This window comes from Podarcis liolepis, assembly GCF_965112155.1.
Source record: "Podarcis liolepis genome assembly, chromosome: 11".
NCBI classification, from domain to species: domain Eukaryota; kingdom Metazoa; phylum Chordata; class Lepidosauria; order Squamata; family Lacertidae; genus Podarcis; species Podarcis liolepis.
In genome coordinates this window covers 33856585-33879797 of record NC_139565.1, presented here as the reverse complement: position 1 = coordinate 33879797, position 23213 = coordinate 33856585, and the positions used below count along the sequence as shown (strand labels likewise).

At 41.2% G+C, this 23213-nt stretch overlaps 1 protein-coding gene across 3 annotated transcripts in view; it reads left to right on the top strand.

Moving 5' to 3' along the window:
* XRCC4 (X-ray repair cross complementing 4) overlaps nucleotides 1-23213 on the top strand; it is a 99780-nt gene that overhangs the window by 52424 nt on the left and 24143 nt on the right. The window contains exons 7-8 of one of the 3 annotated variants that reach the window (XR_014517082.1): nucleotides 4023-4170; nucleotides 10734-10901. Coding sequence is in view for 2 of the 3 variants with exons in the window: in XM_083465511.1 (XP_083321637.1) it covers nucleotides 4023-4170 (148 nt within the window). In the remaining variant the exon portion in view is untranslated. The remainder of the gene's footprint in view (nucleotides 1-4022; nucleotides 4171-10733; nucleotides 10902-23213) is intronic. The other 2 variants (XM_083465512.1, XM_083465511.1) reach the window with 2 other exon arrangements.

Sequence of the window (23213 nt, the reverse complement as noted above, 5' to 3'; positions counted from 1 at the left end):
ATTGGTTTTAAAAGCATGTTTTCCCCATAAAGCACTGAACTAGGGCTGGGGAATCTGTCTAGCATGCCTAGTGGTCAGAGATGATGGGTTGTAATCTAGCAACATCTGGACATCCATAGGTCCCTCACACCTGTTTTAATGAATAAAAAATCACTATAACTAAGCATCAGTTTGCTGGATCCAAGAGTTCTCTTCTCCAATGCAAGGGAGGCGAGTAAGTCTACTTTTGGAGGAAGCTACCTTTATATATATATATAGAGAGAGAGAGAGAGAGAGAGAGAGTAGATCCTCTCCCAATAATACTTTTATATCACTGTATACGTGGAGGTGAAATTTGTTGGGCCTTTCCCTGTGAGGTTGGTTGAGGAAAATCTCCCTCCCAGTTTTGGGGGTTTTCTGGTCATGCATCCAGCCTTAAATCTGCATAGCAGATGAAAGGATGTACAGGTGGGCACTTAGGCACCAGCAGGAAAGAGGAAATGGATCTGTCTGAAATCTGCATATGCTTATTATAAGTATAAATGCAAATCTACCACAATTTAACTAGAAATACATCTTACCAAAATGGGAAAGACTTTAACCTGTCTACGGTCCTCCATCTTCTGTCCAAGTGCTATTTATAGGCAATTTCTCTCCCTTCTTATATTTCCCCCCTTTTATTTATTTCAACCATTTGTATACCTCTTAATCATAACTATCTCTAAGCTACAGATAGAAGATGCAATACTGCAAAAATGAGTTGAAGCTATAAAATCAGAATTCAGTTTAAAAGCCTGGTGGAATTTTTTTTAAGTGCATTCAGTGCCAGAAGTTCAACAGGGAGCCTATCTAACCTCAACTGCAAGGGAGTTCCACAAACTTCAGCCCACAATACGAAGCACACAGCTCCTTGTGGGTCTGTGCTATGAAAGTAGCTAACAGTGACTTTCACCAAGATCTCAGTGATTGAGCAGGGATACAAGGGATTAGGTGGTCTCTGAGGTATGCTGAACCCAAGTTGTTAAGGGAGAATTAATACAAGAACATTGAACCTGACTCAGTAGCTTATGGGCAGCAGGTGCAAGCTTTTGAACACTGGAGTTAGGTGCTGGCAATAGTCTATCCCCATCAACAGTCTTGCTGCAGCATTTTCCAGCAGCTTGTGCCTCTGGACCAGGTCCCAGGGTAGCCCCACATAGAGCTACTTGCAGTAATCAAGACTTGAAGTCACAGTTGCATAAATCACTGCAACTGGACTAACCATGTCCAAGAATGGTCATAGCTGGTGAAAGGCCCTCCAGGCAACTGAGGCTATCTGAGCCTGCAGCGACAAAGATGGATCCAGTAACACCCCTAAACTCCATGCCTGTTCTTTCAAGGGACTGCCGCCCCATCCAAAACAGGCAACTGGCCTATCTCCTAGATATGGGAACCACTCCTCACCCATGGTGCCTCTGTCTTTCCAGGGCTGGACTCATCATATTGGCCCTCATCCACTCCAGTACTGCTTCCAGAAAACAGTCTAGACTCTAGATCATTCACAGTCTCTTCTGAGTCACATGTTATGGAGAAGCAGAGCTGCATTGCATCAGCATACTGATGACCCTTTGCTCCAAAACTTGGACTGGACAGCCTGTCAAATAGAGGACTTTCCCCTGCAAAGTAAGACAGATGGCCACCCTGCTGGGTGCATGCAACTTTGCATGTGATTATTCAGCAAGTAGAATGTCACCATTTACTTTCCAAGCACAGAACTGTGCCTAAGAATACACCCAGACTAGAATTCTGCAGCACTTTCTATAATTCTCTCTCTCTCTCTCTCTCTCTCTCTCTCTCTCTCTCTCTCTCTGTGTGTGTGTGTGTGTGTGTGTGTGTTCTCCTTTCTGGCTCTGTGTTTGTGCTCACGTCCATGCAAAAGGTTGTATCTGTCTCATCTGCCTTGAACTCATTAGGTGGTCTTAGGCAAACCACTGTCTTTTAGACTCTCCACCTGCGCTATAGAGATAGGAATAATAATAATAATGATCTACCTTGTCAAAGTTGCTGAAATACTGTATATGAAGTGTTTTGAAAAGCCCAAAACTTGTTGTTGTTATGTTCAAGCTTTAGCGCAGTTCAAATGGTCTTTCACCGGCTTTCTTCATGGCCACTGGCCATGCTTCATTATCTGCCATTGTTGGCCTCCTCCCTCCCCACCCAACCGCTTCCCTCCAATCAAAATTTAGTGCTGCTGAAGTGGTTTGGGAGATATACTCTAAATTGCAGTGGCATGAGCATCTTACTGGCTGCTGCAACATAAACCATCCAGTTGTTGTACTAGAGCCAGTTATCTCAGGTAATCATGACACAAATAAACACTCCATGGTAAATTATCGTATTATCCAAGTGGATTCTTGGATCTCTCTCCATACATGAAAACTCTCCCTCCTCTTTACTGCAGACCTGACAATATATCTAAAAGCAAAGTCATTGCAGATTTTCTAATGGCGGTTTTCCAACAGGAAAACATTTAGTGGAATCGTGCCTTCACTTTTGAGAGGCAGTGAATTCTCAACTTGAAGCATTTGTTCTGGTTTTAACTGCATATAACCTTGACTTCATTCCCCCCCCCTTGAAGTCCCATTGTTCATTTGAGGAGGTATTAAATAAAGTTTATTATTAGCTATAAAAAGTAATGCATCTTTTCGGAAATCTTTCTTAATAGCAAGCACTTCTCTGAATTAATTAAGATCTTTGGGAAGATTGTGAGTGGAATTGTAGCTTGGCTGCCTAACAAGTTCTATGTAACATTATAGTGGAGTCTATCTAAGTAAAGCAAACCTTTTTGGAATAGGAAATATAGGCTTTGATCCAAAGAACCATGGATAGCATTCTGCACATACACACACGACAGGAGTCCCCCCCACCCCACCCTGCTTCCACTCACCCACTTCTGTAAATCTAGAATCATGCCCGAAACACGAAAGACCTATAATTGTGGTGGGCAGTCAAGAAAATGAGAGAAGCCCTACTCCTAGCCCAAACAAGAAAGGGCTAATTGTATCTAAGCCACTGTTGATGGGTTTAGGAATATAGCCATATCTATATAATCACAGATTTGTAAAGTATTTGATAGTCAAGCTTCTAGACGTTTTGATAAAGTCGTATTCTTAATGCCTTGCACCAGCAAAAATGGATATTAAGAGTATTTTTTTTGTAATCTCTTTGGGTGTCCAAACCAGCTATTCATTTTGTGTGTAATGTATAGGAATCCCAACACATTCAACCTAAATTTTATAAGAAAAACACAGCAGCAGCAACAAAATCTGAGGCAATACCCTTGTATTTATTTATTTTTACTGTATGGCCTGTATAGGAATGCAACTACACAATCTGCCTTTAAAAGTTTTGTGTTATTAGTACTGTGTAAATACTGGGCCCATCCAGTGGTCCAATTCATGAAACAGTAATGGAGAAAAAAGCAAACCTGCTCTAAGATTTTCACCTAGGGAGGAATAAAAATGACATTATGCGCTATGCAGCTGCTTTGCAAAACAAGACCGCCAAATCTGGAGAATGAATTTCCTGTCTTCTTCTCTTGCAAACTTTGATCTCTTCAAGTTTTGGCCTGTGCATTCTGAAATAAATTGCTGTAAGAAACAGTAGATCCAACCAAGAAGTTTAAGCAAGTGAATAGAGCTATCATTAACTGATTAATGCATTGTTTTATGATTTCAAAAATCTAAAATATTTCCAAATTCTCCAACTACCAAATACAAATGTTATGGCTAGACTCGTCGTAAAACCAGATTCACTTGGATTCCATTATCTGAATTTGGGAGATATAGCAGAATGTGGATATTTATTAATAGGTAGAAAACACCTAGATGCTATTATTAGTCATGAAGAGTACTTCCTAGCACCTACTATGTTTGGGGTGTATGGAGTGTATTTATGTTTTGCCTGAAAAATTATGTGCTGAGCAGTGCAACTTGCAAAACAGTCATTTAACATTCCCATAAATGATAATCTATTTTGTCATTTTCTACCTCTTCTCTCTTTGGTAGCTAAACCCAGAAGAGACTCATTACTTGGTAGCCCAGATATTATTGATGTTGCACCATGTAGAAAGAGAAGGCAGCGGGCCCGAAATGTTCCAAGGGCAGAACCAAAAGTGGCGTTATACGAGTCCCAAACGGCAGCAAAGAAAAGGTAAGAATGGTTTAGTATTTATATCAATTGCCAAAGGTACCGTTTGTAGCATATTGAATTTAGATTTAGACTGTGCTACAAATCCATGCATGTTTGCACCAAAGTAAATTCCAGCATTTTCAATAGGGCTAACACGCAGTTTTAAGGATAACATAGACTTTTAAGGATAATTTAGACCTGTCGTTCCCAACGTGGGGCGCATGCCCCATGGGGGGGGTGTTGATTTTTAAGGGGGGCAATTTGAAAATGAGTATTTAACAGTTAATGGCCTTTAGGCTTCCTCCACATGAATAGTTCACTTTTTGAATAATAAGAATTATATGTAACGGGGTGTGTGTGTGTGTGTGTGTGTGTGTGTGTGTGTGTCAGGATTTTAGAGATACTTAGCTGAGGCAGGCCAAAAAAAGATTGGAAACCACTGATTAAGACTGAAATCCAATTACTAGGTCAAGCCATAAAAAATAGTATTAATTTGTTTGCGTTAAAGTAGTAATATCTACGTAAAAATAGATATCTGCATAAAAATAGATGGGTAATATCCAAGGCAACACGATGACCAAATATAATGATACAATATCAATATACACTCTTTATATAATATGAAATATATGAAATCACATAAACAGAAAACTTATGAATCTCTGAAGATCACAAAATATGTACTCTTAATCGATTCTCTTGAAAACATAAAACCAAATAAACATAAGTCTTATAAGTCTCTGAAAGTCTTTGAAGACTATGCAAGTCTCTGAAAGAAGCAATATATCGGATTCTTATCTGCTGAAAACAGCCTTGGATATTACTGACTATTGTTTGCAACACAGGGGTTAAATTGTAAAACTAGATTGGGCCAGCACCCTGGTCTCAAAGTGGCCCAAAAGCAAGATGCCCACAAGCAAGGCTCTTCCTTCCTGTGGTTTCCAGCAACTGGTATTCATAGGTGCCTCCTCTGACAGTGGAGGTAGAACCTAACCAGCATGACTAGTAGCTAGATAATGGATCTCAGGTGTTTTGAGGTATTTTAATATTTTTCATGGGGATTTTTTTTATCATGCTCCCTTCCCCCCTAATTATATTTGTAGTTCCTGCATGTTGTGGTATTCTTTCCCTTGTGGCTTTCTTTCCCATGTAATTTACTTTCCTGTCATGCTACTATAGTGTACTGTACTGTACATAGGCCTGGCGCTAGTACCGTAATTGTCCTTTTTAATGGCACAAAGAAAGCAATGAGGAAACCATAGTGTCCTCCAAAATAACAGGGAAAATAAACCAAAAGTTGTAATATTATTTAATTTGGTTCAAAGTTCTTAATAACCTGCAGTTCAAACAAAGCAATGCACTTCATGAAGAGATTTCAGTATGCTTATAATAGAAGCAGTTAAGTACGTTGGTTGGCTGAAATCCCGTTTGCAGTCAGACTACTTAAAGCCCATTGAAGTCACTGGGATTCAAGCAGCCTAATGGTGCATAAGATTATTGCCTTAGGGTGCTGTCTTGGAAGATGGTTATGTTAATATCCCTGCTGTCTTATGAAAGCATTTCCAAATGATCTCTGGGGAACAGAAGCAGTGTGTATATCAGAGATTCTTGAGAGGCCTGACACTAGTATTGAAAACCGATCCTTCAGAATCTGTAGCAAATCAGTTCTGAAAATGATATTCTACTATAATTTGCAGCATTCTGCAAATAATAAATTGTCTATGAAGAAGCAGGAACAAATCAACAAGAGACAATTTCCTAAGATTAGTTGGGATTTACTTTTACTATTTGTATTAGAGGTGCCACTTCCCAATGAAGATTGCTATGGATTGCTGCAAAAAGCTTTATTTGAGCAAGCAGCTACTTTCCATGTACATCTGTTTTGTTTTACTCTTTACTCCACATTTAAGTTAGTGTCATTGGTGACTGTGTTATGACAGAATTTATAATAGTATAGCAGTAGCTTGGAATTTTATTGCATCATCATGCACATATGGCTCAGAAATAGTTCAAACATATCAAGTGATATCAAATTATTTATTTCAGTATAAAAGGAAAGCCATAATACTGGAGGCAGAATACCTAGCAATAGGCTAAAATAGTCTTGAAGGTGAGTGAAAGCAGTGAAGGTTTTTGTGATCATAGCCCTAGCTATACCTCTTTATTAATAAAATAGGAGCCTTAGAATGGAGTGAGATTGGATTTTGAATGCTGACTCAAAGAATTTGACTCATTTTCAGTGCTAGTAAATACACATGATTAATTTAGCCTATCTACAGGAAAGAGCTTTCAGCCTGTTTAAAGGGTCATGACTCATACCGCATCTGGATCTGAGAGGCAGTGTGGTCCAATGAATCGTTTGCTAAACTTGGACCTGGGAAATCTCGGTTCAAATCCCCTAGCTCAGGTCCAGACTTGTTGGGTGGCCCTGGGTAAGCTGCTTTCTGCGTCAATTCGCCCATCTGTAAAACTGAACATTAAAGGTTGACATTGCTCCGTAGTTGGGAGGATGAATAAATGGGTTAAAGAAGTCTTAAAATGAAAACTGTTTTAGAATATTATACAAGAATAATGCCCAAGTAGGCATTAATCTTATCACATGAAAGCAACCTAACTGCATGTGAGAATTTGGAAGATTCCCCCACCAACAGGGAAAGAAAGCTCAATCAAATATGCAGTGAAGAAGTAACTGCTGACTGATCCATTCTTTATGTTCTTGTCTTTTTGCCCTTACCATTTCCCCTTGATTTTTAGGGGAAACTGGCCTCTAAGAAGTGAAAATAAATAGGGGCAGAGGGGAGAATCAGCTAGCAGGTCTTCTTTCCCTTTCTTGCCTATTTGACCAGTCTTCTTTGCTTGTGTCAAGGGGAGCCTATAGAATTCTCATCAGGCACAGCCAGTGCAGTGGTCTCGCCTAAAAAGGTAAAGGTAATGGGACCCCTGACCATTAGGTCCAGTCGTGGCCGACTCTGGGCTTGTGGCACTCATCTCGCTTTATTGGTCAAGGGATCCAGTGTACAGCTTCCGGGTCATATGGCCAGCATGACTAAGCCGCTTCTGGCGAACCAGAGCAGCGCACGGAAACACCATTTACCTTCCCGCCAGAGCGGTACCTATTTATCTACTTGCACTTTGACATGCTTTCGAACTGCTAGGTTGGCAGGAGCAGGGACCGAGCAATGGGAGCTCACCCTGTCGCAAGGATTCGAACTGCTGACCTTCTGATCGGCAAGTCCTAGGCTCTGTGGTTTAACCCACAGCGCCACCTGCGTCCCTTTGGTCTCACCTAGTGAGTCTTATATTTAGTGAGATGCAAACAGCACAGTATCTGCTTTGCATGTGGAAGATCCCAGTTTCAGTCCCCAGCATCAAGTAGGGCCAGGAGAGATCCCTGTCTGAGCTCAGATGGTAGAGCATGAGACTCTTAATTTCAGATCATGGGTTCAAGCCTGATGTGGAGCAAAAGATTCCTTCATTGCCAGGGGTTGAACTAGATGACCCTCATGGCCCCTTCCAGCTCTAATGAAACATTGGGAGTCACTGCCAGTAAGCCTCTACAATACTCAGCTAGATCGTATCAAGAAACTTCTTTCTCTCTCACCCCCATCACATCACCTTCTCCTAATTACGCTTGGAACGGAAGGAGCTGATTCAGAAACTCTCCGTGGTTAGAGAAAACCTGATGGATAAAAATTAGGGTTTTCCCTCCTTGTGGATGTGACATTGACCTTCTCTACCAAGAAGTTCTCGAGGGAAATTTAAGTGCAGTGCTGTGTGTACCTCCTCCTTTCAGCAGTCTATATTATCTCCTTGGGAAATGTCTCACTAAAGTTGCCTAGGATTTTCTTCAAAACCTTGTGTGGATGTAAACAGCTTTTCTTTTGATAACCCCCTGCCTCCTTAAAAGCATGGCAAGTCTGCAGTACATCATGAATTCCCTTGGGATTCTTTCTCTTCTTTTGCCTAATTTATTGCCTGTGGCTCACATTTTTAAACACTGAATTCAACCTTTGTTTAAAATGTGGTTTGCTACCATCAATGATTCAAGTAGCAGCAGCTTGGGCTTATCTTGAATTTCAGCTTTCTCAGAGGGCCATGCAGATGTTGGTATTACTGTCTCACATGAAGCAATGTTTTACTGGAAAGGTTTAACTCTGTGAAACTGGATGCCACTTAAAAAGGCATCAACCTTTTTCGTGGCCCAGCGAGGGTATGAAGTTTACACTACGGTCACTCTTCCCCCCCCCTTTAAAAACCCCCCTATTTTCTTTCAAACCTGTATGTTAGCATGTCATTGCACTTTAGAAAGATTTAGTTATTGTAATTTAAAGGGTATTTTAGAACCTGCATAGTGTGCTTCTGTCGCAACTTAACACAGGTAACCATTGTTGGAGGAAACCTTTGCCTAAATGCCTAAAACAGTACTGCAAACAAGGGTTTGTTGTATTTATTTATTTACTTTATTAAGAGATTTTATGCTGTCCTTCACCAAAGAAAGGTCACAAGGAGTTTTACCAAATAAAGCAAAACACCATATTCATAAATAATGCAACTGGCAAATAATAACCCATCAGCTTCTAAAAACCTGGTAGCGGGGGGGGGGGGGTAGAGTTGGGTTTTTACTAGGCATCTGAAGAAATATAAGTTTTGGGTGAGGCACACTTCAGTGGGGACGTCATTCTGCTTTAGGCCTCAAGTGTCGTACAAATTTCTTGCAGGTGAATGAAATAGGTTTACTGAAATCAACTCAAATATTTATCCAGCCACACCTGTGTCATGCATTGTAACTGGGTAAAACTCAGTCCCACAAAATGAAAAAATGCAAGCTAAGCCAGTAAATGTTACATCTGGGGTGGTAATTTGGACATTATAGACATTTCCCTGATTTATACATGGTGCTATTGATTGGAAAATACAGCTTTGAATTTGCAAGCATTTGCACTGCAAAATTATCCAGTTTCAAGAGGACTGATTTTCACTCTTTTGTTCCCAAATTTGCACTGTAAAGATTCCACCATAAAATATGGAGGAAGGGAAGTTTTTCAGTTTCTTTTCAGCAGTTTCCTAGTCCAAAGCGCAGCTAACCTGATCCTTGACACACAATATAGTACCCATTTATTTTGTATGTAAGTAAAAGAAGTCTTGAATGATGACTACCATGGACAGTGAAAGGATCAGTTCACAAATGCAGTTTCTTACAGGGAATAGACATAATCTCTCTTTGGTCATTTGTTTACAATTACAAGAGTGAAATGTTAGTGACAATCTATTTGGTATCTGGATATAGGCAAAGTAGTTCACAGAAATCTACATACACCCCATTTCACACTAACCTTCTGATGTACAATTACAGGTAGATGTACAATTACAGAGACAAAAGTTGCTGCTGTCTGTGTGTAGGCAGACCTGTCCGTTTGTCCTGCAAACATTGGCTATCTCTACCCTACCATTATCCATTTCTGCAGCCTGTAATAATGGAAGGAAGTAATAGATGGAACAAGGAAGAATATGCATTGTTTTCCTTGATCCCATGACACAAGTAATCCTAAGTAAAGCCCCCTAGCACAATTGCATTCAGTATATACCCACTTTTTTTGCTTCTGAAGCATTCAGGGCTCCTTTTTTAATGGAATGCTTACATGAATAAGAATGATGAAATGTGGGGGAAATTGAATACATTTTTCTCAGCTGACTGCCTCTCTAAATCAGTTCTAATTTATATGAGGAAAATATGTGCTTTATTGTATTTCTGAGTCTATGTTTTGGTGGGTCTGGCTTGCTTCCTTTGTCCTTACAAGTAGAATGTAAGTATTGCAGTAACTGTTTTCATTATGGTGAATTCCTCTGGTGTACATCATAGCACATTAGTTCATCCCTGCAGGGGCATTTCTGCCTAGCAAACCAAAGCACTCATTTTCTAATGATGCATTGGTCATGGGGTCACAGACAGAGCTACCAGGCACAGCACACTGAAGGATGCACAGGAGCTGCTTCAGTATATATTCTTCACAGAATTAGGTCTAGTCAACGCTGGGCAAGAAACTGGCTGGAGCAGGGAGAGTACTCAAGTATAGGGGGAAATGAAAGTTCAGTGCCAACATGACAGCGTAGAAGAACACCCCACTGGTTTTTCTTCCTGATACTGAAAGGAGGAATGGCATTCCCGACTGATGACGTCTGCCCAATTTTGTAGATAATGACCTTAATGAATGCCTGTGTGTCAAAGATTTGTCTTCTACTTTGGAGACACTTCTGTACCCGCATATTCTAAATGCTGAATATTTGAAAAGGTTGTACCCTTGTGTGGCAGCGGCCCAAAGGGCCACAGTAAATGTGATAATGTGTACCCCTGTAAATCCTTGAGTGTGCTTCTAATAGAGAAGTTATGGTAGCCCATGTGTTGTATTATCCCCACAGGTGTGCTTTATCTTCACCCAGGGATGCAAATGGTCTTTGTAGTCAGCTCTGCAGGTCACATTTGTTTGCCATCACTGGGAATGCACAACTTTTATGTGTTGGGGAGGGGGGCTTCAGGGGAGATTGTGCAATGGAAATCGTGCAGGTGTCGGGTCCCCACTTTGCAGCTGGATTGCATGGATCCAAGCCCTTTCTGATTAAAAAGGAGAAAGAAGAAGCAAGGCGGCAGATATCCAATTCCAGGTTCCCCTGCCTGCTGGATATTCCCTCTGCCAAAGGAGGAGAGAAAAGTGGACCCCTCAGTGTGGGAAAGACTTTCGAGGCCGAAGGTGGAGGTAAGAATAAAGCATAAGGTACAAGTCCCTAAAGCATACTGATGACACCCAAGGAAGATTGAGTAATCCACAGGGCCGTCTTAAGCAGATCCAGTGCTGTGGTGCAAAGATCCCTCCGGCGCCGCCCCCCCTTTCCCAGAGTTGTCAACCTTTGTTGGGGGATGGAACCCCAAAGTTGTTGCCCTTTTTTAGGAAAGGATCCTCAGAGTTGTCGACCTTTTGATCAATGTGGAAAATGAATCAACCCACAAAAAAGTCACTAAAAGTCAATTTATATCAAACATTTTCTCAACTGGAGCCATGGTTAGTTTGCTTTCATCTCGTTAACACATACTGTAGGCTTCAAATACCAGTTAAGAGATTTTGCGTACTATTGGTCAGATAACGTTGTTAACAGCAATAGAATTCACAACAACAAAAATGCTTGCCCCTAGCACATTTCACAGCTGCAACTGCTACAGACTGTCACAATGCATACTCCCAGCCTGTGAAAAGTAGTGGAACTTGGCTATCAGACCTTTTGAAATTGTGATAGGGCCACAGTAAATGTGATAATGCGTACCTCTTTAAATCCTTGAGTATGCTTCTAATAGAGAAGTTATGGTGCCCCGTTACTTCATAAAACTGATGATTTTGCAAGCTGCCATCCTAACCCCCCAATTGGGGCAGAAATACAGCTAATATTTGTTGTTGTTGTTTAGTCATTTAGTCGTGTCCGACTCTTCGTGACCCCATGGACCAGAGCATGCCAGCCACTCCTGTCTTCCACTGCCTCCCACAGTTTAGTCAAACTCATGCTGGTAGCTTCGAGAACACTGTCCAACCATCTCATTCTCTGTCGTCCCCTTCTCCTTGTGCCCTCCATCTTTCCCAGCACCAGGGTCTTTTCCAGGGATTCTTCTCTTATCATGAGGTGGCCAAAGTATTGGAGCCTCAGCTTCACGATCTGTCCTTCCAGTGAGCACTCAGGGCTGATTTCCCTCAGAATGGATAGGTTTGATCTTCTTGCAGTCCATGGAACTCTCAAGAGTCTCCTCCAGCACCATAATTCAAAAGCATCAATTCTTCGGCGATCAGCCTTCTTTATGGTCCAGCTCTCACTTCCATACATCACTACTGGGAAAACCATAGCTTTGACTATACGGACCTTTGTCGACAAGGTGATGTCTCTGCTTTTTAAGATGCTGTCTAGGTTTGTCATTGCTCTTCTCCCAAGAAGCAGGCGTCTTTTAATTTCGTGAATCATAAATAACGTTGGAATCCTAACTCCTCATGTTTCTGAGTTTTATTAGTGTAAACTCAGGAGATAGGCTATTTTCTGGCTTACAACAGTCCTAGCAGGATAACACAAGGCACTGTTGGTGCTTTTCATGATATACTTTGGTAGGTTAATGCTTCAGAGGCAGGTTGACCAAGAGCCTACATTGCCATGTTCCTCTGTTCAGCCCTCGTGATGAAGATAGACATCATGGGAAAATATCAGACTAAGGCTGCAGTCCTACGTAAGCTTCCTAGGGAGTAAGTTCCACTGAGCATGGTGGGTCTTACTTCTGAGTAAACATGTGTAGCATTGATATCTGCAGTCCTGTGTGCACTTATGTAGGGGTATGTCTCACTGAACGGATTGGAACTAACTTCAAAATTAAATAGATGTACAGCAGTGGAGATTGGTCCATTATGGCAAATGCGGTACTGCCCCACCTGTCTTCTTCTGCCTCTAGCCAGCCCCACCTGCCTGCCTGCTTATTTAGAGCCAGTCTAGGGGGTGGTCCTTCCTCCTCTTGATTCTTGGTGTTGGGCACTTGTGAAGCTCAGCAGAGACAAAAGTGGAATTAGTTGGCTCTGCCTGTCTTTGGCTCTGACTCCCATTTATGGTTGGCTTCCCTGACCTCTGCCCTACCAGTCCCAAGGGGAACCAGCCACCACGGACATACAAAGAAATATACATAAAGAATTGCACTGTAAAGCTTTCATATAGTAGTAACGTATTGTAAATGGGGACGGGGTGATCTTCCATTCATGGTTTTAATTCCTCCCTATAGTGTGAGGCCACAGAGCTAGACCTGTACTGTCGTGTCTCTCTCTCTGGCTGCACCTAACTTGTGAGTGTTCTCTGGTCACCGTGTAATTTGGGTTTTTCTGTTTAATGTGCAGCATAGCATGCTTTCAATTATAGAAACCAGCTAGAGGACGTGAGTTTTGGGTAAACCTTTCATGTCGTTTTTATTAAATATGATGTGATGGCTCTCGGATACTCATTATGTTTCACGTCAATAGCATCAGATAATTTTCATACCGCAAACATTTGATCACACTGTGGAAGTACTAAATGCATCGGACAGAATTTATTTTTCTGGTAAATTGCATTGCCACCAGCAATACAGCAGCTAACTATTTTCAATTATGTAAAATGGAACTCTGATTTAGAAAATGATTTATTGTAAAGGTTCTATTGAGAAACTAGTAGAAAGAAAAATAATAAATTAGTTTGATACTCAACAAAGCCGCAAATTCAAATTTTTTTGGCAGAGGTGTTAAAATATGCCAGAACTAAACACAAAGAGATCGACAGCATCATTGTCTTCTTCTCCCCCATCCCAAGTGACCATGGCCGTGCCCCACCCCCCACCGCATCCATATCTTGTGAACAGCCTCTCAGGGGAATTTGCATAGCAGAGAGTGGGTGGCCAGGTGGAATCCCATTCCCAGTTCAGACAGCCGCTCCAGGAGAAAACTATGCTCCTTGATATCAAGTGACTGAAAGATCAAGAACCAGTGTCACACTTCCCCATCTCTTTCACAACAAAGGGTGGCCAAGGTAGTTTCTGTGCCAGCGCCTGGTTAAGGAGCCTAATGTAGTAAGGAAAAAAATCTGTTGACTGCCAGAACACCCAAAGAACATCAAGCAAACTGATCTCTTTAGTGCAATTCATTAAAGCAAGGAAAATGAAAAAAGTAGATCTTTAGTAGTAGTAGTAGTAATAATAATAATAATAATAATAATAATAATAATAATAATAATAATAAAATTACTTTTTTAATATCCCACCTATCTGGCTTCCAACAAAACATTAAAAATACAATAAAACAAATGTACTTTTCCTCATCCGGGAGGAATGTAGGTTAAACTTCTTCAACCTCTGTGTTGTATTCTCTGACAAACATGTTTGGGACTACAACACACATCAGTGTGGCCATTTTGGTTGCTCACAGTTTTCTAAGTCATGGATACCATTCAGCAAGGCACATGTAACACATTGGCCGTACATTATTAGAAAGCCACTTGAGTGTAACAGAGATATTCTGTGCATATGTTTAAAAATATAGTTCAGAGCTTCTGTTTGTATAAACTGGCACAGTTTCTAATTTCAAATGTATTAAAAGGCTGTTAAACTATTCATAAGTAAGTGATTCTGTCAATCTAATGTATATAAAGTAATCTCACAGGCGTAGGTATCTCATGGTTCTTTAATGTAAAACATTAGGGCCATAAAACAATATACAGTAAGAGAGACTGAATGGTGCAGAAATATTCAGACTAGAGTTCTCTGAAATACTGAATTTGGATCCTATCATGAAAAAAAAGAAAGGTTCCTTCAGGCCCATGTGTTTTATTCTCTGGCAAACAGGTCAGGCCCATATGAATTTGAGTAGATTTCTCTCTGGAGAAAGTCTGTCATTGTTATTGCTCCTCACACGGGTAGGCTCACAAGGGTTACAATAAGGCTGTTCACCTGCTTAATTGACTAGAGGTAATGTGCTGTGAAATTACAGAGCTGTGAATGAGTTAACATGAAAGAAACGGAGCTACAACATCTGAGCCAGTTCCAGAGGTCCAAAATGAATGCTGTGTTAGCTGTGAAATATTTGCCATCCCAGTGGAAATGTATTCCTTTTGAAGGAGTGTCACCCTTCTTGAAGAGTACCGTATTTTTTGCCCCATAAGACGCACCGGCCCATAAGACGCACCTAGATTTTTGGGGGGGAAATAAAGGGGAAAAAAATTATTTCCCCCCCAGGTGCGCTGCGCTACACCAGGAGCTTGGGGCGTGCGGAGCTCAGCGCGCCCCAAGCTTCTGCGTGCCGGCAAGGTCTCCGCTAGCGTGGGAGAGCCGGGCGCCTCTCCCAGGGCTAGCGGACCCCTGCGCTAATCCAGAAGCTTGGGGCAAGCTGAGGTCAGCACGCCCCAAGCTTCTGCGTGCCGGCAAGCAGTCCGCTAGCCCTGGGAGAGCCGCGGGGCTCTCCCAGGGCTAGCGGATCGCTGCGCTATACCAGGAGCTTGGGGCGTGCTGAGCTCAGCGCGCCCCAAGCTTCTAGGTGCGCGCAAGCAGTCCGCTGCCGCCCCAAGCCTCGCGCACCCGGCAGGAGGTCCCACCGGGTGCGCGAGGCTTGGGGCGGCAGTGGACTGCTTGCGCGCACCTAGAAGCTAGCAGTCCGCTGCCGCCCCAAGCCTCGCGCACCCGGCAGGAGGTCACACCGGGTGGGCGAGGCTTGGGGCGGCAGCGGACTGCTTGCGCGCACCTAGAAGCTTGGGGCGTGCTGAGCACCCCAAGCTTCTAGGTGCGCGCAAGCAGTCCGCTGCCGCCCCAAGCCTCGCGCACCCGGCAGGAGGTCCCACTGGGTGCGCGAGGCTTGGGGCGGCAGCGGACTGCTTGCGCGCACCTAGAAGCTAGCAGTCCGCTGCCGCCCCAAGCCTCGCGCACCCGGCAGGAGGTCCCACCGGGTGCGCGAGGCTTGGGGCGGCAGCGGACTGCTTGCGCGCACCTAGAAGCTTGGGGCGTGCTGAGCGTGCTGAGCGCCCCAAGCTTCTAGGTGCGCGCAAGCAGTCCGCTGCCGCCCCAAGCCTCGCGCACCCGGTGGGACCTCCTGCCAGGTGCGCGAGGCTTGCAGACACTCGCCCGAAGCAGGGGGAGCCCTCCCGAGGGCTCCCCGTGCTTCGGGCGACAGGCTGCCGCCCCAAGCCTCGCGCACCCGGTGGGACCTCCTGCCGGGCGCGCGAGGCTTGCAGGCATTCGCCCCATAAAACGCACCCCGATTTCCTCTTCATTTTTGGAGAGGAAAAAGTGCGTCTTATGGGGCGAAAAATACGGTAGAACCCAGCATTTTTTTGTTTGCAAGCTGTTAAGCAAAAAGGCCTGGAAATAAAATATTTGATTCACGTAGAAACCTGTATAATAATTTGTGGCGGTGGTGGTAATAAATTATATACCCATTAGCTAGTCACTCACTTAGGGAATTTGGGGGAAAATAATTAATCTCACATTAAAGGTGAAGTTACCTAATTTGCACTTTCTGAAATAAAATGCAAGCCAAAACACAACCATCCAAAATTCACACTTCACTGAATGAAGCAATACAGTCTGCTAGGTTGGAACCAGCCTTTCCATGAGCAAAGGAGCTTTCCACAAGTGGGAAGGCACCTTTAGATAGATATAATTCAATTGTAAGAGGCTAGGATTCACCATGTTTTAAGAAATTTGAATTTTAATTTAACCCAGGTAATTTAAAAAAAGAAAAAAACTTACTGTTTTAAATTTTGTAAACCCCTTTCCCCAATTTTCTTATGCTTTCTATGCTGGGTATGGGTGTTAGACTACATTTCACAGGGTAAATGAGGCAATTGCATTACTGATGTAGTTCTCAATCATATTTAGATCTGCCTCTTTAACTGTTTTACTAAATGAAAGGTGGAGATATATCACCGTATAAGTAGAGTTGCACTTACAGTGATCATCAGATTGTCCCAAATACAATTTGGCAAGGTCTGGAGAGACAGGAAACCTATGGCAATCCCCTTGATCTGCTAGTGCAATTTCTAATTGAAAGAAAGAAAAATGTTTATTCGTTACAATTACAATTTATGCCAATCAAACAATGAAATACATAGGAGACGTTGAAATATCAGCTGTATGACTCAGGTGGCTTCTAAAGCACTTGAAGCTCTCTGCTGCAGTATTGGCAAAAAAATAATGCAACATCAAATCATGTTATTAAAATACCTGTGTTATCAATAATTTGAATCTGTCTCAGTTAGTGAAGGCACTTAACAGTAAATACTCTTATTTCTTCTATTAATCCATCTGTGATGCTAATCTCCCTTTCTTTCTTTTTTTGTTAAATGTCCCTTGGCAAATCAAGAAAGTGGGTAGGTGTGGGTTCTGCCATGGCTGCAGACCATGTCAAGTTATAGATGTGAGAATGTAGAGATCCCTGGTATCTAAATGTAGCAAGGTTTCCAGAACGTCTAAGCACAAAACCAGACAAAAATGTCACAGGAGTGTCCACATTTAATTTTTGGCAAGCTGTTATGACACTGCATTTTTTCTAGTTGCTGCTGAATTTGGCATTCTGCTAAGCAGATGACCTGTATTATTGAATACTTCCATTGCCTCATGTTTTCTGCTTCCAACTTGAGTGAATGAATTAAAATGGGAGGATAAGGTCTGTATTGTTACTTATGCAGAAAGCTGGGTTAACTCTTTTCTGGCTACCCATGTTTTTATGGAAAGCATCTGAAACTATAGTCACATGAAACATAACAAACTAAGAAGTGGCCCTATACCTTTCAGGCTATAACTGTAGGCTACCCTTTTATGAATAAGCATGGAACCTAAGCAGGGTAGCAAAAGTCACCAATATTTGAAATGGAATTCCAGCTAACAAAAAGAAGTTTTAAAAACAGGTGACACTGTGCCATTTAAACAAGCAATGTTTTGTTCTTTCCCAAACAGCAGTTTTCTTTCTACTACTTCAGCAAAAACATTTAGGCATGTTTAATCTTAGGAAACCTTTCATAGTGCCTCAAGTACCTGTTTCACTGCTTTGAATAAAGTACTAGGGTTTAAATTTTGCAGAAATTAATCTCACAGACTCACGGTGAAAAGACTGAAGCATACAAATTATTCTTATTGTCTATTCTTTTAAAACATGGGGTGAGGAACCTAGAGCCCCCCAGATGTTGTTGAACTCCAGCCCCAGCCAGAAGTCAGGAACAATGAGAGCTGTTGCCCAACATCTGGGGTATGTATGTCCCATTTTAAAAGGATATTGTCTTAGCTGAGTGTCTTAGGTGTGCTTGTTTTTTCCAAAAATAATAATTTTTGTTGTGAAAAGATTGGTTCTCTCTAGAAGTTGCCAGATCAAAATTTCTGTGGTATAGGGATACTTCTGGAATGATGATGCTCTTGTAGCAAAGCACAGCCATTTGATACATAGGTCTAAAATGTTTCCATACACTAAGATTAACTTCAGAGCCTGTTTTCTCAGTATCTCTTATATCTCATTCTCTGAGGTTGAGGGCAGAAGGCCTTTTCACTTGCAAGGGCTTTGGAAGATCCTACTCTGACTTTACTGCACTAGGTGGATACTTCAGGCTTTATTTTCTTGGGGTTTTTCTTGGGGGTTTTCAATAAATTGTTTTTATCCTCAGTGGGCTTGGGAATTTTTTCTGCGTTGCTGTTTTTATTGTCATATAACAAACTACTGACCCACCTAGGAATGTGGCTTTGATAAGATTCTCCCAAGTGCTGCAATGACCTATAAAATCAGCAAAGTGAAAGCCAGGCAATAAATGAAACAAAGAATGGACTTTATTTCTTTTTTTGTACAGCCAAGGCATTGTTGTTTGGACAACTGAATAAAAGAAGATCATGACATGGAAGCAATCAATAGTTCTCTGATAACAGACCATTTCCTTTCTACCGGATTTAGCATTGTCCTTACTTTTGTGCTGCTGTTCAAACATTCGCAATGACAGTCCAATAAAGAGTTTGGTCTATAGGAAACACTCCTTTTCCAGGTGAACAGTTTGTATTTATGTGTGAGGCAAAAGTTAGCCATTCAGTTCCCCCCTGTGGCTTGACAAATGTTACAAAGTTATCTCTTGTACAAGGCATTATTTAATGTTGTATAAATCTTATTTTTATTTTAGTTAAAGTTTTGAACAGGAAGGGCATTTTTAACGGACATGTTTTCCAAAATCATTAGTTCTTTAAACTTAACATATGATTTTAATTTCTTAAATTTCTTTCTGAATGCCAACATTTCTTATTAGATTCACTTTCTATAAATTTGCATAGTTTTTGTGTTGTACTCAATGAAAGTTTCTTCCTTTTTTCAGTTCTGTACTGCAAAAATGAAACTGGCATTGTGCAGTTGAACTCAAGACTTGAGTTTTACATTGAAAATGAAAAAGGTAGCCTCACCATGAATATTTATCGATGAGTGGCTATGTATGTTTTAACAGCAGTAGCAATAATACAGTAGTAATAAATTAATGTTTTAAAAAAAATACAATTTCAAATGTTAAATAAGTTTCACTTGGTTTTGACTTTTTTGGTAGACTTGATTTTTAAGTTGTTTCATTTTTATCATGAAACTGAAACCAAGCCGACTCTCCTGATAAAATGGCCTCATAAAGTTGCAATCCTGTACCTACTCACCTGAGAGTAAGCCCCATTGAACTCAGTGGGACTTACCTCTGAGTAGGCATACATAGGATTGTACTGCTAATGTCTGTATCATCATGTTGCATGCATCCTATAGCTCAAGTCCATGCGTTACTTTGCTGAAAATTGAAGAGCAGCATGGCAGTAGCAGTTTGCTGCCATGCCGTGAATTAAATTGCTGTCAGGTTTTATATTTCTTGAGTGTTAAAATGGATAGCTCATTATTGCCTGTTGAATGAGAGAGATGAAAAGTAAAGGGAAGAAAGTAGTTTTTCCAGAATAATTTAATCCCATATGCAGCCCTCGCCAATAACAGAAAATTAATCAAGCAGTGTAAGCCCTAACTGTAATAATATCCCCCGTGCCCTACTTTTGACAGTCTGCATTGGTAGCCGGAATGACAACTAGGACATTTGAAAGCAAAATATTAAGCCATGTATTGCCATTGCTGAATTTATGAACATTTGGCAATTCCTTGGGGCTTTGTGCAGTTGAATTCTGGTAGAGGGCGGAGGTGCATTCGTATTCCTTCAGCCTTCTTTCCAACGATTCTGGAACATTGAGATTGATTCCCCAGATTTATAAACATTACTTGCCATAGAAGCAATTTTGTTGTCAAAATTAATAGGAGCCAAAACTGGAGCGGCTATGACTTACACAGAACACCTGGCACATGGGAGTGACGCTGAGATCCAGCTCTTAATTCCTAGTTAATAAAGTGCTGCATGTTTCAGGGAGAGGTTTTGTGGGAGAGGATATTCATTCATTCCAGTGCTCAGTTCTAAATGACTTATCTCAGCTTTCAACTGTGAAGACCGTGGTCTAGTTTGTCTGAATTAGTTTCCTGTCTTAGCCACTGCAATTATCAAATGTAAGCCCCTACGTGCTGGCTAAGGCTTCAGTGTGTGCTCTCCATATCCCCCCCCCCCGCCACATCTATAGCTGTATATCGTTTCTAGGACCTTTGTGAAGGACTGCCCAGATTTCACTAAACTGCGAAGCAGAATTAAGAGAGGGTGGGGGAGTAGGGGAGAAAGTGTGGAGACGGAGACAAGTCTACCAAAATGTAAAGCCAGATAAGTTACAGAAGGTAGGAAGCAGAAGCGGCCCCCACACTCTATTCAGAAAAATTGTCCAGTTAGAGAAAATCTGGGTGAAGGTGCAACAAAATGGCACTTAAAGGGAAAGCTGCAAGTGGCTTAGCGTACCAGACCCCTGTACTGAGGAACAGAGGAATCTGCCTTATGTTGGGTCAGACCATTGGCCAGACTCGCCTAGCTCCATCTAGTTCAGTATTGCCTATATTGTCTGGTAGTGGCTCTCCAGAATTTTAGCCTCCCAGTCCTACCTTGAGATGCCAGGGATTGAACCTGGGACCTTCTGTAAACAAAGCATAAGCTCTGCCCCTGAGCTATGGCTCTTTCCCTTCATCATCATCATCATCATCATCATTTTTAATTTGTATGCCGCCTTTCTATCTTACAATACTCAAGGCGGTTTACAAGCTGAAGAAACAAAAAATGTACATTTTATAATCTAGTGCAAAACAAAAATGTGATAATAACTTTTAAATAGGCAACCTCCATCAAAAAAAGGTAACATTTAACAATCATTTGAATAGTATAAAATGATAATATCAACATATAAAAGTTAAACAGAAATCCACTCAAAGGTTACAATAATATCTAAACTGTAATCAATAAAACAATAAAACGGCAAGCCACAGTACATAATACAATACACATTGAGAAGCAGAGGGTGGAGCAAGGCAGGTGGAAGGAGGCCTTGCCTGATGGAGTCTCTCCCCTCACAGTTCTTCCTCCAGGAACAGCTCCCTTATGAGGACTCCTAGGGCCAGAGGGTGGGGCAAGGCAGGTGGAAGGAGGGAGACCAAGAAAGCAACTTCTTTATTAAACATGTCATTTTTTTTTATTGACAGCAGTGTTAAAGAGGGAAGCAGGGGAAGCTTGCCCCCCACAAACCCCTAAAACACAGGCAAGTGAAGGGTGCTAAAGAACAGATTCCAATAGTGTAGATATAAATCCATGCTATTGCAAACAAAAATGTGCATTAGTGATAGAGGCTAAGATTTTCTAGACACGTAGAGGGATGGTAAAAGTAACACACTGAGGTTCATTCTGTTTTGAATGTTTACTCTTTAGAAAAAAAGTAGACTTAGCACACTTAGCATGGTACAGATCAAATAACAGACTAAGGAGAAAATACTGTTAATGTTAATGCTCTGACAAGAGGTATATTTGTCCTTCAGAATTTTTATTTGCTGTGGTATTATCAGCAGGCTTTTGTACATTTTCCTTGGGGGATCTTATTATTTCCTTAAGTCATAGCAAGGTCATCCATTACACAAACACACACACATATTGTCTCTCTCATACCAATTATGATACAGCGGTCAGCCTGGGGAAATATAGCTTGCTAGTCTAAAGCAATGAAATGGAAGAGCCCAGTATCTCTTTAAAATGTTTATACCAAGATACAAATGAATGGGTCAGAGTAGGAGAATAGTCTGATACGTTTTGACTAAACCCTTCGAGTGTGGCTAATATGATAACTTGGGAAAGATGCAAGATAAAAATGAAAGAAGCTAGCAAAAGTGATCCATCCTGTGCGTCTGTATTTTTCTATATTTAGCTCAGAAAGAAGGATTTCAAGGGATATAGAGAACAAGGCAAATAACTAGATTAAAAATTGGTACTGAAGATGTCATAGAGCCTTTACTGCAGATTTTCAAAATACATTAATTTACATGGCATTAGGAAATGTGTGGTTTGTACATTTATTCCATGCACTAAGTGTAAAAACAATTGTAGAGATGATGCTTTAACTTGTAAAAGTCAATCATGCTATCATTTAAACTGACCACTAAAGCAGATTGACTTAATGCAATAATTTTGGAATAATCATTCTTGAAAACAAATGGTGTGGTTAAGAGAAGGCCATGATGGAAAAGCAAGTTTACCGAGTAGCTTAGGACAATCATTGGCTCCTTTTATGGTCTTGTGTATGCTATTCCCTATATCTGGAATAACCTCCTGCAGCTGAAACCACCTTTCTCTACCCTTACAAATCCTACTCAAACATCATTACTTTTGAAAAACCCTTCAGTGGACCACTGTAGCATCAGATGGTTTGCATTTTCTCTTGCCAGTTCATCATTGCCTGCTTTGATTCAGAATGGTGTCAGTGATTTGAAGTATGGAGCAAAGAGGAGGAACCTGTGGCTCTCCAACTCCCATCAGCCCAAGCCAGCATGGCCAGTGGTCAGGGATGCCATCATCCACTTCATGTCCTTTTTTTCAGCCCCACCACATCCACGGAGCTGTCACAATTACATACTACTAGAAGTCATGTTAGCTTAAGTTTCTTTCAACGTTTGTGTTCAGGCTTGAAAAGGAAGCTTGTCAATGAATGTCCTAAATATAAAACTTGCAAATCTATGAAAAGTAGAATTAAAATAATAAAATATTTATTATTTATTTGCTATGAACTGTAAAATATTCTGCATGAGTTTATATCGCTGGATTTTCGTATCTAGTTTTTTTTTTTTACCCTCTGCAGAAATGCTAGCTGCAAAATATGTATTTCAAGCGTAAACAATATGTTTGTGTTTCAACAGGATAAATCTTTAAAACGACAGACCTTAGAATTTATAGCATTACTTTGCATTAAATCGCCACTCTATGAGATTAATATGCTGCTTTAATTACAAAAAATGAAAAGTTCTTAAAATTCCACGGTAAGGACAGTTTCTTTAGTTTTTATGACCATCTTCATTGTGGCAGAAATGACATGGATTTAGTAAGTGCTTTTAGGAATCTCCATGTGGAAAATACTGCAGTTGCCA